Source organism: Phaseolus vulgaris, chromosome 7, assembly GCF_000499845.2.
Source record: "Phaseolus vulgaris cultivar G19833 chromosome 7, P. vulgaris v2.0, whole genome shotgun sequence".
Classification (NCBI taxonomy): domain Eukaryota; kingdom Viridiplantae; phylum Streptophyta; class Magnoliopsida; order Fabales; family Fabaceae; genus Phaseolus; species Phaseolus vulgaris.
The window spans coordinates 37,080,373-37,092,812 of NC_023753.2; the positions used below are offsets into that span (position 1 = coordinate 37,080,373).

Sequence of the window (12,440 nt, forward strand, 5' to 3'; positions counted from 1 at the left end):
AAATTAATTATGATTCTATTGAAGAGAACAATAAGAATGTTGTCACTGGTTTTCCTCTATGCAATTTAGCAAAGAATAAAGATTTGAAATCAAACACACTTAACAATTCCAATTTCCTCTTTTATCAACTTATTTTTTTTATAGAAGGCACTTTGATTAATTATTTTGTAAATTATCAATTAACACAATTTTATTTTATTTTATTACATCAATTAAATAAATAGAAAACTTTTAATTTTCACTCTATTTTTTAATTAAAATAATTTTACTTTTCACTTTATTTCCTTTCCTTCATTTTTCACTTCTATAAAAACAAAGTGTTAACCTTAATGTTAAATGATAAAATAATATTTATATATTCACTGTATGAACAAAAATAGCTTCCAAAAGTTGTCTTCAATAAATTAAAAACAAAGTGGATTAAAGATTAGGATGGAGAAAAAGAATTGAAAAGTAAATGAACTTTAAGAAAAAAAAAATTGATAGAAGGAAAATTTTAGTTCTCTTGGGATTTAAACTTAGGAAAGTTTTTTTTTTTATCTTTGATTTACATTTTGAAAAATCTCATTTCAAAAAATAATATTTTTCAGTAATTGTTTTTGGTTAAGTTTCTTACAAAACTATTCTTAAAACCCAGTAACAACTTAACTTAACTGATAATAAATAATATCATTACTTCAGGATATTAACTTTTAATTTATAAAGTTTTAAAAATTTATAATTAAAACATAACTTAAAGACCTGAAGACTACTCATAGTCCATCGAAGAGATTAATCATTGCTTAATTCTAGTACTATCACGATCCAAATATATTTTGTTTATTAAAGTTGGAATATTTTTTAAATTTTTATTTTTATTCAATTTATTCTTTACGTATAAAAAAATCACGATAGAAAGATAATAATTACAAATAAAATTAAAATTTTTTGCCTAGAATATCGTAAGTGTAGGTTCACTATTTTTGCCTAGAAACAATGTATATTTATTGAAGTTAACACAAACAATAGGTTCACTATTTATATAGTTAACATTAAATGCATGATGAATGCCATATGAAAAAAAATCAAATTATTTTTTCATTAAAATAATTAAATAGTACAAAAATAAGAAGATATTTCTTTTTAAATTCATAATATTCCTCTATTTATCAGTAAATACTAAAACTTTATATATACATTCACTTAGAACATAATATATTTTTATCAGGTGTTTTTCTCAAACGTATAGATCAAGGATTAATTTTTAATCACATATATTTTGTCCATAAAAAATATATTTTCTTTTAAAGGATAAAATTCTATTCAAAATTAAAAATACATGATGTAAAGAAAATTTTAGGAAGGTTAACCTATTTTTTTTTCTCTCTCAATGTCATAAGTAATTAAAATGATCCGACCCTTCAATATTTTTTTCAGTTTTTCAATTTTATACAATATTTAAATTTACTATAAGATATGCAAAAAAATTAATAATAAATACAGAGCATGAAAAGTATATAACTACTTAAGTAAAATAAATATAATTTATCTACAAATAAAAAAATTTAAGATTTTTTTAATAATTAAAAATATACAAATAATATTAAAAAATGTATATTATCATAATTTTTACTATGTAAAAGAGTAAAACATAAACTTATAAATTCTTATTATTTAAATGCATATAAAAGTTGAAATAAAGAATGTTTAGTTAAATGGAAATTTGAATAATATATAAAAATAAGAAATTAAAAATAAGAAATGAATATTTATAAAATAATATGATTGTATTGAGTGGGGTGAAAGGAAGAAGCAGAGAAAAGAGAAGTGATAAGTCAAATCGATGGTCTTCCAAATCATAAGACAGTCAGTGCCACTGGGATGTGCTGTCTCCATCCCATTTTTTATTCTTCATTTTCTCTCTCTTTTATAATGTTAAATTTTTAAAAAACATAACTTTATTTTATTTATTATTAATTTATGAATTTGATTACTAAAAATTTAATTTAATTTTCAAGAATCCAATTCTAATCCTTTTTTTTTATTTTTTATAAAAAAAACAATCAAATAAAAGAAGATGATAAAAACTTTAGGGTGGGTGAGTTTCAGACATGTATCACAAAAAAAAATGATAAAATTCTTACTTTTATTTTTGTTTTGGGATTTTGAAATAGTTAATTAAAATAATAATAATTTAATATAGGGAACTAATTAATAAAAAAAATTAGTATATGAAAATATAAATTTTAAAACAATGTAAATATTAGTAATTAATACTTATTATATGGATATAGTCCCACTAAAAAAATATCATTAAATATAAATTAATTTTAGATAAAAAAATAATTAGTTATTAACTAAATTATATATTATTTTAAATATTAAAAAAATATTATTATTTAAAGTAGTTTTTATTATAGTTAAAAAAAATTATAAACTAGTTTCTAAATTGTTTTTTAATTAGTTATCAATGTGTTAACTATCAATTATATACGCATGTGTTATGTGTGTAAACTGGTTTCTAAACTAAGTAATGATAATAAAAATAATTTAGTAAACTTTCCTGTGTGTATTTGCAAGTATGTGTTAATAATATGACATCACTTTTGTTAGATCATAAATTGTTTCATATAATAAAATTGTTTATATAACTACTTTAAATGTGTTATTTAGGTATAAAAATGACATTATATTTTATTTATGTTTATTAAAATTATCATGTGTGTATTAAGTGTGTTAATAATCGAAGTTTATATATACATGTGCATTGTCAGTGTGCGTGTGAGGATGTGAGTATGTGTGTGCACGTATGCATACACGCGCGTGTGCACATATTAATAATTATAATTTGACACCACTTTCATTAGATCATAAAATATTTTATTTAATACAATTATTTGTAGCGTTATTTATGTATAAAAATGATATTATATTTTATTTATGTTTATTAAAAATATCAAGTGTGTTAATAATGAAAGTTTATATAAAATGTGTATGTGTTGATATGTGTGTGCATGTATTAATAATCTACACCACTTTCAACCTACTTTAAAATTTAAAGAGTTGGTACCTAAAACCTAGATAGTTAAGTAGATATAAATTTAGAAATTATTTATCAATAATAGAATCTAATTTAGATATTAATAATATTTTAGTCTCTAAAATAATATCTAATTTTGTCAATATAACAACTAATTATTTTTTGTCTCTAAAAATGGTTTATATTTAATGATTTTCTTGTAGTGTTGTTATCTAAGTTAGTTTATATTATTAATAAATAATTTATAATTTTTGCTATCTAATTAGTTACCAAAGTTTTTTAGTATACAAGATAGTATCTAATTTAGTCAGTGAATAATTATTTTTTGTCTCTAAATTCTGTTGTTATTTAATAATTTTCTGATAGTGTACTAATTATTTAGATTATAAAGTTGATAGTTGTAGTTAATTAAATATCAATTTAGAAATTATTAATTAATAATAGAAATTATTTTCCGGATCAATATTGTTTTTTAGTTTTTAAACTAGTAAATAATTTAATCAATATATCAACTAGTTATTTTTTTTCTATTTATATATAATAATTTTCCTTTAGTGAATGTTTAAAAAAAATCAATTTTCTCCTCTTAAATTATCATTAACACTTAATTCACATAATAATATGTTTTCATAGATAGTAATCATGTACATTACTTGCATTACAATTTTTCAATTCTTTATATAAAAGAGTATATGATACTTAAAATATATCACATGCAAATCGATTATGGTATTACTGCTTACAAAATTTTTTTTGAGGTATATGCATAGTTGACATGTCAAACTTTTTTACTTTGCTCTTCAGCTTAATTTCTTTTTACCTTACCAATTTGTGCTTGCTTTTAGTGCAGTGCGTAAATTTGACAACCCTACATTTAGTCAATAAGAGATTAAAAGGTATGATTCATATAAATTATTTTTTCCTTTGAATGTATTTTCTAGACATAAAATCACTAAAACTAATAAAAAAAAATGCGTGGTGTAACTTTTTTAATCTGACTTGAACCAATTTTTGTGGTTTTAAAGCAATTTTACTAATATGTGTAGTAGTTTGATCTGTCTTGTGCATACAAATTATTCTTACTTTGGAATGTACGATCCTGTCTACGTCGTGTACGTATTTCCTTAAATGCGTAATTATACGTGACACTTAATAATACACATTATTTTTTTTTTATCGATAGTACACATTCATGCACAGAGGGAGCTAGCTAGGCATATTATTAGATGAAAAAAAAAAAGGAATTAATTTTTATAATGTTTTGGTTAATTTGAGAAGTGCTTTTTAAAACCCAGCCGCCCATAACAGCCACCCAAATTGCTCTCTCTCTCTAAAAGGGAAATATCTATGAAAGATACACACAACACACTGAAACAACACTTCTGTCTCTCCAGCAGAGAATCCCATAAAAACAACATCAATAACTGCAACAGTAGCATCATCGACCACAACAAAAACAACACCAACATCAAACAAAACAACCAACACCCTCACTCTCTTCTCCACTATTTCATCTCAATCACTCTTTCTTCTTTCATAGCCATAGATCATAGATAGGGACCAACCCTAAACTGTTCAAAACTCACTCACGCTTACTCATAACACACTCACACGCGCACACACTCATCGTCTTCATCGCCATGTCCCTCGAAGACTCTCTGAGATCTCTCTCCCTCGACTACCTCAACCTTCTCATCAATGGCCAGGCCTTCAGCGACGTCACTTTCCAGGTCGAGGGCCGTCTCGTCCACGCGCACCGCTGCATCTTGGCCGCGCGTAGCCTCTTCTTCCGGAAATTCTTCTGCGGCCCCGACTCTCCGCCCGGCCTCGACCCCGCCGCCGCCTCGCGAGCCGCGGCTGCCTCCGGAGCGCGCCCTCCCGGCGTGATCCCCGTGAACTCCGTCGGCTACGAGGTTTTCTTGCTGCTGCTGCAGTTCCTGTACAGCGGACAAGTCTCCATCGTGCCGCAGAAGCACGAGGCCAGACCCAATTGCGGCGAGCGAGGGTGCTGGCACACGCATTGCACCTCCGCCGTTGATCTCGCCCTCGACACCCTCGCCGCCGCCAGATACTTCGGCGTTGAACAACTTGCATTGCTCACTCAGGTTAATTCATTTCTCTCTCTCTCTCTCTCTCTGCTCCTGCGATTTAGGATGTCTAAACACTTCTATAGAGATCAAATATAACAAAACAAAGTTTGTTTCTCAGGTAAAAGTAGTTTACAGTTAGTTACCTCACGAAAAATTTCTGTATAAACGTTTTTGGAAAAGAAAAATTATAATTAACTCGTAAAATGATTTTTTAACTATTTTTCTCTCTTATGATTACTTCTTTCCATAAACATGCTCGTGTTTGCTTCTTTAATACCAGTCTTATGTTTTTCTCTGTCTGGGTTTTGGGAATTCGGACTGTTACTGCGTCTGGTCTTTGGAAACTGGGAAGGGCTATTTTCTGATATTTTATTTGATTTTTTCCTGCTTTATTTTATTTTATTCACTTTATAATTTTTAACACTCCCTTTTGATGATTCTACAAGATTGTTACCCATGATGAGTGATTGATGGAGAAAGTGATTTTTTTTTTGAGTCAGATTTGTGTGTTATTTTATATGATCTCATGGTACCTTACCTCTCTGAAGTGTGAGCAATCCTTGTTGACTTCAGCCACTGCATACATATCAGTAATTCCTGTGCTTGTTCCTTTGACTGTGTTCTTCGAAGGTTATTCATTGCATGCTGTCTTCTCTTTTGTTTGAAATTATTTTGGGAAAATTAAGGCAAAACATGGATTTATGTATGGTTATATTGATGAGTTAGTGTCTTGACACACTTGATTTCATGTAGTATATTTGAGAGACACTCTTGAGCCTTTATGATGCATATCAAATATTTCCCAAATTAAGATAATAAAATATACATCAATCTTGTCTTCCACACAGCCAGCACTCAAAATCATTCCCTTTCCTCATTTGGGTGAAAAGAGAAGAAGCTAACTAAAACGAAGAAAAGAGTTTGCTGCTCTTACATCACTTTAGCAAAATATCTATTCTTGGATTTTGTTCTCTTCCCACTATTCTTTTCATTTTGCAACCAAATCTCACGCTTTGCAAGGAGTGTTTAAATTTCCAAAACTCTTCTCACCAAACTCACTCACTGAACCACTATTTCCTCTGATAAAACTGCCATTTTTCTTCACCCTTGTCTGCCTCAAACATTACTTGTTCTAATGCTCTTTTTTTTTGTTACTTTCAGAACCAAATTACACAATGTTTCACCAAGTTAAACCTCTAGCTAAATCAAGAGCTTTGTAAGCAAGAAACTAAACAAAAATAAACGATGATTTCCTCTATTTCTTTGACACTTTCACTGCCAACCATATAATTATTTAAAGCTCACACATAATTTACTGAATATTTTTAATATCCTTCTGCTATTGAAGTTATAACATCAAGGATACTTTGTACAGTAAAATTTAACATTAATTATATGTTTGATTTAAAGGAAAGATAAAAAAAAGGGATGAAAATGAAGAAGAAATAAGTTGAGAGAAGAAAATAGATAAAGAAAATAAAGATTAAGATAAAGAAGAGAAGGCACCAGCCATTTTTTTTCTCCTCCTCTTCTCTTCTTCCTTCCTGAGACAAACAACAAAATTAATTATTTCTCATCCTCCCCACTCTAACAAACACGGGTTAATATTAGCATAATATATTTTCTGAAATTCTAAATAATCACATTGTAGATTAAAAGATAACAAGAAAAATCAAAATTAATTTATCCATAAGTAGAAATTAACTAATTCAGAAGTTAATGTGTAGAAACTCTCAAACTCTTCATACAGTTTCTCTATTTTTTAAACTTGTGCTTATATAAGCTAACTTCAAATGGGTAGGGCAGTTAATTTTTTTTTCTTGTTTCTCTCCTCTAAAAATGGTTATAGAGTTGTTTTTTTTTGCATTAATATAATAATAGGATAAGTAGAATTTCGGTTAAATAATTATTCAAAAATAAGATGAGTTAAATTTTGGTATAAACTCTTACTTACAGTTTGAAGTTGTTGATGGACAGAAACAACTTGCGAGCATGGTGGAGAAAGCCTCAATCGACGATGTGATGAAAGTGTTGATAGCATCTCGAAAGCAGGAAATGCAGCAGCTGTGGAGCACGTGCTCCCACCTGGTGGCCAAGTCAGGTCTTCCGCCGGAGGTGCTGGCCAAGCACCTCCCCATCGACGTCGTGGCCAAGATCGAGGAGCTCCGCCTCAAATCCTCCCTCGCGCGCCGCTCCATGCTGCCGCTCCGACACCCGCACCAGCACCCCGACCTGGGAGCCGCCGACATGGAGGACCAGAAAATCCGGCGGATGAGGCGCGCGCTCGACTCCTCCGACGTGGAGCTCGTGAAGCTCATGGTCATGGGGGAGGGCCTAAACCTGGACGAGGCGCTGGCGTTGCACTACGCCGTGGAGAGTTGCAGCAGGGAGGTGGTGAAGGCGCTGCTGGAGCTGGGCGCGGCGGACGTCAACTTCCCGGCCGGTCCGGCCGGGAAGACTCCTCTGCACGTGGCGGCGGAGATGGTGTCCCCGGAGATGGTGGCGGTGTTGCTGGACCACCACGCTGACCCGAATGTGCGAACGGTGGACGGCGTGACCCCGTTGGACATCCTCAGAACCCTAACCTCTGACTTCCTCTTCAAAGGGGCAGTTCCTGGTCTCACCCACATTGAGCCCAACAAGCTCAGGCTCTGCTTGGAGCTGGTGCAATCTGCAGCCCTCGTCTTGTCTCGTGAAGAAGGAAACAACAACAACCATGCTAACAACACCAACGACAACACTAACAACAGCAACACTTCTTCTGCTATCTATCCACCAATGAGCGAAGAGCACAGCAGCAGCAATTTGGACTCCAGACTGGTGTATCTCAACCTCGGCGCCACGCCGCAAATAGGTGACGATGATAACAACCAGAGGGAAGCCATGAACCGTCATGGCTCGCATGGCGGTGGATGTGACCCTTCAATGTACCATCACTCTCATGACTTCTAGTTCTAGTTTCTAGACCAGTACCTATTATTGTTATCATATATATATATAATATGTTTGAGCTAGAGTAGCTGGTTATATAGCTGGCTGGCTAGTGTCTACCTTCAAATTTCAACTTAAATTGGAAATATAATTAAACTTAATTTCAATTGCAATGGGTGCTAAAAAAGGAGAGAGAAGTAAAACTAATCATAGATCATAGATGAGTTCTAGTGTTGATTAGTGATATGGTTAGACAGTGATATGGTGGTTTAATTCTGTTATGGGGTCTGTGGCCTATGTTGGGTTTGTCTGTGTTTCTTTTTTGTAGGCTTTTCAAATGGTAGCAATGTGAAGTGCGGTTTCACAGGAGATGGGGATAAGCGACAAGGAGAATCTAATCACTGTAATCTTAATTTATTTTGCTGTAAAACGAAAGGGTGCATGGAGGAGACGCAGGTCAATCTTTTCACCTGTCAACTCCTTGTTTTTTTTATATAACACTAATGATGCTTAGCTAATATCACGGCCAATTCTTTTCTGATCCTTTAATTTGCCTTTTCTCATTCCAATTCTTCTCCCACCTCACCCCACTTTCTGCTAACCCAGATTATTTTTCTTTCTCTATTTTCTGCTTCAACCTCTCATGACTTCAACTAGGATTTTTTCAATGAGTAGTTTCATATATGCCTACCTTAAGAGATTAGTCATATATGGGTTGTGCCATGTTTTCTATTCACACTTTGTATGATTCTTTTTCTTCTTATATGTATGCCGATGGAAGAATTGATTTGTTAGTATAATTAGTTTTGGGGTGCATTGCTTTTCTTTTAAGCAAAAGGTGTGGCTGTGGATAAATTGATTGGTTGTCTTGCATGAATGCTACAATGAGTGTGACCACACATGTCAAGTTAAAATATTGGCACTATCTCCTTCCATGTAATCCTCTTTTTGTCCCCTTGCCTTTTGTAGGCTCTTCAGAATAAAATAAATATACTTTACAGCTAAAAGCAATTACATTAGTAGTAATGTCTTTTGTTGTTGCTAATTTTGGTCTAAGTTCATAATTAGCAGTGGGTCAGGGACATTCTTCAGTTTATTACTCCCTATTTAATTTCTTGCATGCACATACATAACCTATGCATCCCGGGTTTTGAGTACGTGTTCTTCTGAAACCAGTTTCAAACCCAAATTATCAGGTAATTAATACTTGAAAAATTGTGCAGCAAATTCATATATGTTATTTTACTTGTACTTATATTGGACTATACTTGACACTACCCTATTTGCCATAAATATGCAACTGTTCCAGTAATTTTGTTTATTGGAAAAATATTTGGTATACTTGAACAGTTGAACCATCACTTCTACTACTGATCCAACATGAACATATGTATGCATCTTCTCGTGATAAATGCTTAGATCAAATTAGTTTGGTAAGGTGAGAGAATAATTTGTCAAATATACTAGTCTTCACTATACATAAAAAGTGTGTTAATATTTATGTGTTGCATTTATCAGTGTCTCTACTTTCTCAGACTCTCTAGTGCATATGTTAGGTCTAGTTTCATTTAGCCAATAAATAGGGGAAGTTTGATGTTAATCAGTGTTTATAGATGTTTTTTTGAGTTGGAGAAAAGTATTATTTTAAGGAGTTGGGAGCAAACAGTATAACTGTAGTTGTACAGGGTTTGACAGAGATCTAAGACAGAAAAGTACATGACTTTAACTAAAACTAGGGCATTAATTGATCACTGCCATTAGCAGTTTGGTTTGGACTGTATACAAAAGCAGAGAAGTGACTACTCATTGGTATGCCTGAGATTTTGGTAATCATGATTCACCTGCTAGTTGCTTCTGTTTTTTAATATAAAAAAAGGTTACTAAATTAACCCTTTTGCAACTTCTCCACACCAGAAATGCATGGAAAACCTTGACATGAATCACTGGACAAGAAAACATAGATATACTAACATTTTAATAAGGTTTTCCTTTTGTTTTCCAATTCGTGCTTCATCTCCCCGTACAATCTTTTCCCTATCTGAAATCTTAGTCTTATCTCTTTTATTGTGATGGTCAAATCCACACCATGCAACAGTGGCACCTATCAGCACTGTTGTCACAGGCCTTTGAACTCCAAATTCATGTTTCCCAAAGTCAAGCTTGAGATAAGGAACAAGGGTTTCCAAAAACCATAACAATGGTGACAGAGAACTCCTCACTGCGATTCCACGCCATGAAGAGAATCCCATTTCTTGAAACCCATTTCTTGACTTACTATTAATAGGTATAAGTGGGAATGGGTGGTTTTTACCATGGGGTTCATGGTAGGGCTAAGGTTTAATATGATAAATCAAATTAAAATAAATTGTTTTTAAAATTTTAAACTCAATTGTCATTAGTTTATTTTAAAAAAATTGAAATAAAATTATCTCCAGAATAAATTAAATTTTAATTTATGGGATTGAAAAATATACTTTAAAATAACATGTTTATAGATAGAAATTTAAGTAATTAAAATAATTGAAACAAATTAAAACAATTTAATTTAATTTATTCATTATGATAAAGTTCAGTTTAACTCATTTAAATTATTATTATTATTGTATAATTTAGGATAATTTTATTGATCATTTTTCAAGTTAAATTTAATTTTAGAGTATTTAATTCATCTATATTTAAAACATTATAATAAAATTTAATATTATGACAATGTTGTTAATTGGGTGATTCACGGGGGAGGAAAATAGTACTAAACCTGATTCCCTTAAATAAGGTCTCGTGTTCAAATGGTGCAAATTTAAGAAAATTTAGCTTGGAGAAGAGATTTCACCATTTAAAATGGTGAAATGAATGCTTCATATCAATAATATTATTTAAAAAATATTAAAAATTTAAATTACAGTTATCATAAAAATGAGAGAATGTGTATAAGAGAGGTAACTTATTAAAGTTTTAAGTATATACTTAACTAATTTAAATTGACAAGACTTAGAGATTGTACTTGAATTTTTTAATTAAAATAATTTTTTATTTATTTAAAAGAACCAACTAATAGATAAAAGAGGTTAGTTGTTTTATAAAACTAACTTTATTAATAATATATATTACATTGGAAACTTAAAGAATGTAAATTTTTTTAATGTATTGTGGACAACACTAATTAGTAAACTTAAACTATTCTTATTAACGAAAATGAAGTATTTCAATAAGTTTCTCCTTCCTAAAATTGTTATTATTACGAGAATATGTGCATCCGTATTTTTTATGTTTATTATTATTATATGTATATTTATATTTATTTAAATAAAATATAGATTTATATATATTCGTATGTATGAGAGAAACAGAGAGAGCATGAAAGTCATGTTATTGGGTTTCAAGACATTTGAGGAAGAAAAGAGATAAAGTGAGAAAGAGTGAAGACACAAAAAAAACGGTGATAAAATTCCAAAAATTCAAATTGATATTCTATATTCAAAACAGTTTCTAATAACTGTTTTAATATGTTTTAGAAAAAATAGAAAATGACGCAATGTTAAAAACTTATGTAAGTTAAGAGGAAGATCCTCTTTATATATAAGTACAGGTTAAACCTGAAGTATAAAATAATTGAAAGTATATATATAATAATATAACTTATAAATTAGTTAATTGTAATTTATTAAAAATTAAAAATTAATTCAAAATCTAGTGACAAAATATTGTTGGTTTAGCTTGCACATTTTAGAATAGTCTTTCAACCCTCAACGAAAATGAATTAATATTTATAATTTTAAAATTCACTGCTGTATTGTATATGTATGATGTAAATCTAACACTAGTTAAGAGTCTTGTTTCAAATTAAGTAGTTTAAGTATTAAGTATTTTAAGTAGATTAAGAATGATTCAATATTTTATATTTATAAATAATTCTTAATTTAATGAAACGAATAAATAAAAGAAAATGAAAGAATTATCATTTTGATAAAGAGAAATAAAAAACGAACTTGTCAAGAAGAGAGTGTGAGCACCGCCCCTAGATAGCAATGACTATAAAGGTATGGTTGCGAAAGATGAGATCAACCATAGGTTACCATTGCAAATCCAAGTTTTGAAAACTCAATCTTCCATAATGCAGCGAACATCTTTCCTATCTCATGCGAGAAAGATTGCATCAGAAATCATAGACTCAAAATTCTATTGGCAAATTTGGAGAAGCTTTGATGCCACATTTGTGATGAGAAGAATGAGTGATCCGTGAAGAAAAATGCAATATGAATGGAAAAGAATAAGTTGTATTGCTCATGGTTCACATCTCCATCCAGATCATCCATGCGAGGCATTCAAAGATGGTCGTCCGCCAAATGTTGTTGACAGATGTCTCCGTCATAGTTGCTACCATTCATTCCTATTATCTTACA

At 30.7% G+C, this 12,440-nt stretch overlaps 1 protein-coding gene across 4 annotated transcripts; it reads left to right on the forward strand.

The window, feature by feature from the left end:
- Nucleotides 1-4,312: 4,312 nt before the first annotated feature.
- On the forward strand, nucleotides 4,313-8,719 carry LOC137830517 (BTB/POZ domain and ankyrin repeat-containing protein NOOT2). 4 transcript variants are annotated; one of them, XM_068637921.1, is made up of 3 exons: nucleotides 4,313-5,124; nucleotides 7,066-8,036; nucleotides 8,369-8,719. In XM_068637921.1, the coding sequence occupies exons 1-3, from the start codon at nucleotides 4,660-4,662 to the stop codon at nucleotides 8,382-8,384; spliced, it is 1,452 nt and encodes a 483-aa protein (XP_068494022.1). In that variant the 5' UTR covers nucleotides 4,313-4,659; the 3' UTR covers nucleotides 8,385-8,719. The 4 variants fall into 4 exon arrangements, with proteins under 4 accessions (XP_068494022.1, XP_068494021.1, XP_068494024.1 ...); XM_068637923.1 differs by having other exon boundaries at nucleotides 4,316-5,124; nucleotides 7,087-8,036; nucleotides 8,369-8,710; XM_068637920.1 differs by lacking the exon at nucleotides 8,369-8,719 and having other exon boundaries at nucleotides 4,314-5,124; nucleotides 7,066-8,140.
- Nucleotides 8,720-12,440: the final 3,721 nt, after the last annotated feature.